Below are 3,714 nucleotides of genomic sequence, written 5' to 3' on the forward strand. Positions count from 1 at the left end.
GGTTCACAATAACTAACTCAAATCCCTACCCTGAAAAATCCACAATCAATCGCCAATCCCGATTTCTCCATTTTCTCCAACCAAATTATAAGAAATTCATAAAGAAGTTTGTGGAAAAAAAAATGGAAACGGCGGCTAGAAGAAGCGGAGGTGTTTGGGAAGGACTCTACAGAGTGCTTATGCGCCGCAATTCCGTCTATGTTACCTTCGTCGTCGCCGGTGCTTTCCTCGGTGAACGCGTCAGTATCTTTATATTTCCATTTATTCTTATATTTATGTGTAGATTGACTCGATTGTATTTCGATCTAGGAAATGAATGACTTCTATTGATATTTCAGTAATTTCTCAAAAGAAGTTTTGACGTTAATCGTTGGAGTGTGATTTAGGTTTTAAGATTTCCGTGCTTTTCCGCTTTCTCAACTTTTTGCAATCTGGATTTTGGGTTAATTTGATTTGTTTGACTTTGCAGGCGGTGGACTATGGGGTTCACAGGCTGTGGGAGCACAACAATGTTGGGGTATTACTTCAAATCATCATTCTTCAATTTGAGCTGATTTTTTGGCTGATTTATATTGTTTGTGGGTGCATACGACTGGGTTCTTGCTTGCATATTATATGAATTGTTAGTAATTGTTGAGTGCAGGCGTGCAGCAGTAGACTGATTCTCAAGTCTGAGATAACATGTCAAAACACTATGACATCTGAAATGCTGTTAGGCCGTGGATTGTGTGTACTACTCTGTTTGATAACATCATGTGCTGGAAGATCTAATGATGCATATTATTTATAATGTAATTAATTACTTGAATAAAAAAACCGTTTTCTGAGAAATTGAACAGATTAAAGTAAGATAATTGTCCCCTTTCCGAGTCTTCGATCCCTTTTTCACTTGTTGGGAGCAACGTTGAATGGTTAAAGCCGCTATAAGTTCAGGGTCATTTTGAAAAGTTTGAGAGCTGCATGTATCTTTTACTCTTTAACATTATGTTATAGGATAGTAATTTATAATGTAACAAATTATGAAATCAAATACACCTGTGTTAAAATCTTGGTTTAATGAAACATACGGTTGTGGGAAATATGGATTAAATTTGGGATGTAGCATAACTCAAGTTGAAGTGGGTTTGAACCCCCCCCCCCCCCCCCACCCCCAAATGTATGGAGGATTGCAGCAACATTTGTAGAATTTTGCAAAAAGGGGAAGATGAAAGTTGGAGAAGATGACCGGTTGGAAAATATGATAGGTTTTGGGTGTGTATTAAACGGGTTTCTATGAAGCTCAATAAGGAAGTTAATGATATGAGGAAATTTCCATAACCAGTTGGACGGCCCTTCAATAAGTGTATTTTTCCAATAAAAAAGAAAAAGAAGAAGAAAAAAATGAAAAAATTAAGTGGTTTAAAAGTCAACAATCCATACTGTCATAAATTAGGGGTTATCCCTAAAGGTTTTATTATTTAATGTAAATGACATGATTTGTTATTTGCTTTAATTGAATAATTTTTTTGGGAAAAAATTATAAGACGTATCTCCGAACCAGTATCCAAAATTCAGATCCTTTTAAATCGTATCTTCATATCTTAATTTTTAAAATGAAAAGAATCCGACTCCTAGATATGTATCCGTATCTGACACCCATAAAAAGAATCCGACTCCTAGATATGTATCCGTATCCGACACCCAAATCCGAGCATCATAGCCTCCACTCACCATTACTTCAACTATATGCAGCGCTAGCCCAACAACATTCAGCCATTAGGGGATCCCCACCCACTGGTTCTCACGAACCAGGACAGTCTTCTTGTTCAGAAAATGAAACTGCATCCATTTCTTTGACTTCATTTTTTGCACTGCTTTGGATTCATTTAATATATCAACTGAAGAAAGGACACGTGAAACAAAATGACATATGAAGTGTATTTGTTGCATTGCATCCGACTCGAACAAAAAGGAATTAAGGGTCTGATTGCAAAGATGAAATTGAATTGAATTGAAAACGAATTCCAGGGAAATGAATTGCTTAAAAATTATTTTCTTGATAATTGTAAATTATTGTGTTTGATTGGGATAATTTTCCATGTGGAAAATGTTGAAATAAAAATGTTTTTTGATCTCCGTTTGATTTTGTTTTACATGAAAATTGTTAATTAAAGGGATATATTTTACTGATATTGGGGATGAATTTTGTTTCCATTGTTAAAAAAAAAAAAAATTTAAGAAAATTATCTATCTTTTGGTGTTCGTTTGACTTTGTTTTACATGAAAATTGTCATTTAAAGGGAAATATTTTTTTACAATAATTTTTAAAATTTGTTTCCATTACCAACCAAAGTAATAATAATAATAATAAATAAATAAATAAATCGAAAAAAAAAGTGCTACAGTCACCGTAAATTCCAATTCTCACCATTTTGGTGAGAATTGGAATTCAAGGAAAACATGGAAATTAGCTTATGTGGCATAAAAGGTGGAATTCGAATTCTAGGAAAAATTTTGCCAATCAAACAATAAAAAATTGGAAAGATGGAATTTGATTTCCATTTTCCATGGAATTGGGGTGCAATCAAATATAGCTTAAAAGAAATATAGTTGATGAAACTTTTGGGGGTGGAGATACCACATGGATTCCGTAGTGGATTAAGTGGGTTTCGGGTTGGTGTTCAACTATTTTATATTTATTTTTCACATGTGTTTTCCTTTTCTTCTTAGTGGTTCTTTTTGTTTTACCTTTTTTTTAGACATAGGTGTTGGTTGCAAAAGTACCCATGGAACTTGAAGCTCACAACATGTTGATAAGATTAACAGTTCCCATCTAAATGAAGACCTACTTGCTTATTTCTGGAAGGTTGGTGGCTTGGATGCCTCAAAAAATTGACTATGGACACTCAAGTGCTTTTTTTGAAAGAAAAAAATACGTATTTAAGTCATTCCCCCGCTGGACAGGAACCTGGCTTTTCCCCTGCCTATTATGTTTAGTTTTTATTGTTGACTTGCATTGCCTTTATTGTCATGCTAAGTGTCCTTTAAAATGCTGAGTACCTAGCTTTTTTGCTCAATATAACATTCATGAACTTCTGCTCAGGAGTTTATTAATTTCTGACTACATTTTGCCACAACTGAAATACAGAAGCGTTACGAGGATATTCCGGTTTTGGGACAGAGACCATCCGAATGAAGTAGCATTGTCCAACTCTCCGTCTGGCTTGGTTTTTGTAGCATGCATTTTGATTTTTCTCTTAATAATTGTTACCTTATTAGAACGTACAGGATGTGAGCCTGTGGAGTTGTTCGAATTATAAGAAGTCAAATTTGCCATCGCTCGCACTTTGCTTTTATCACATTACAAGTTTCTTCCCGTGAAATTCTCTGGTTTGAGTGTTATTTTCAGTACCATGATATGTATTGTTAACATTATTGCATTTATATCTAGTAATCTTGGTATTAAAAAGAGGCTAGATGTTCTTTAAATATTTTTGTAATTGTTCTGGAGGAAGCTTGAACAAATCTCATTTTTTTGTTTTTTTTCTTTTGATGGTTATGTCCATCCAAAGCATTGGTAATTAGGAGGACATCTTGCTTGGAACTTTATGGGGTCAAGTACTCTTTTAGACCCACTTCTATCACTACTCTTTGAGAAAATTGAAATTGCATTTTCAAATCATTCACTTTGTTGATGCTTTTATCCTCACCTTTCAATTGTGACGTTCATACTCC

At 34.4% G+C, this 3,714-nt stretch overlaps 1 protein-coding gene across 1 annotated transcript; it reads left to right on the plus strand.

Annotated features, from left to right (window-relative positions):
- LOC111403513 (cytochrome b-c1 complex subunit 9-like) lies at positions 1–3,468 on the plus strand. Its single transcript, XM_023032053.1, has 3 exons — positions 1–239; positions 470–517; positions 3,128–3,468. The coding sequence occupies exons 1-3, from the start codon at positions 123–125 to the stop codon at positions 3,173–3,175; spliced, it is 213 nt and encodes a 70-aa protein (XP_022887821.1). The 5' UTR covers positions 1–122; the 3' UTR covers positions 3,176–3,468.
- Positions 3,469–3,714: the final 246 nt, after the last annotated feature.

The sequence above is a fragment of the Olea europaea genome, chromosome 11, assembly GCF_002742605.1.
Source record: "Olea europaea var. sylvestris chromosome 11, O_europaea_v1, whole genome shotgun sequence".
Classification (NCBI taxonomy): Eukaryota; Viridiplantae; Streptophyta; class Magnoliopsida; order Lamiales; family Oleaceae; genus Olea; species Olea europaea.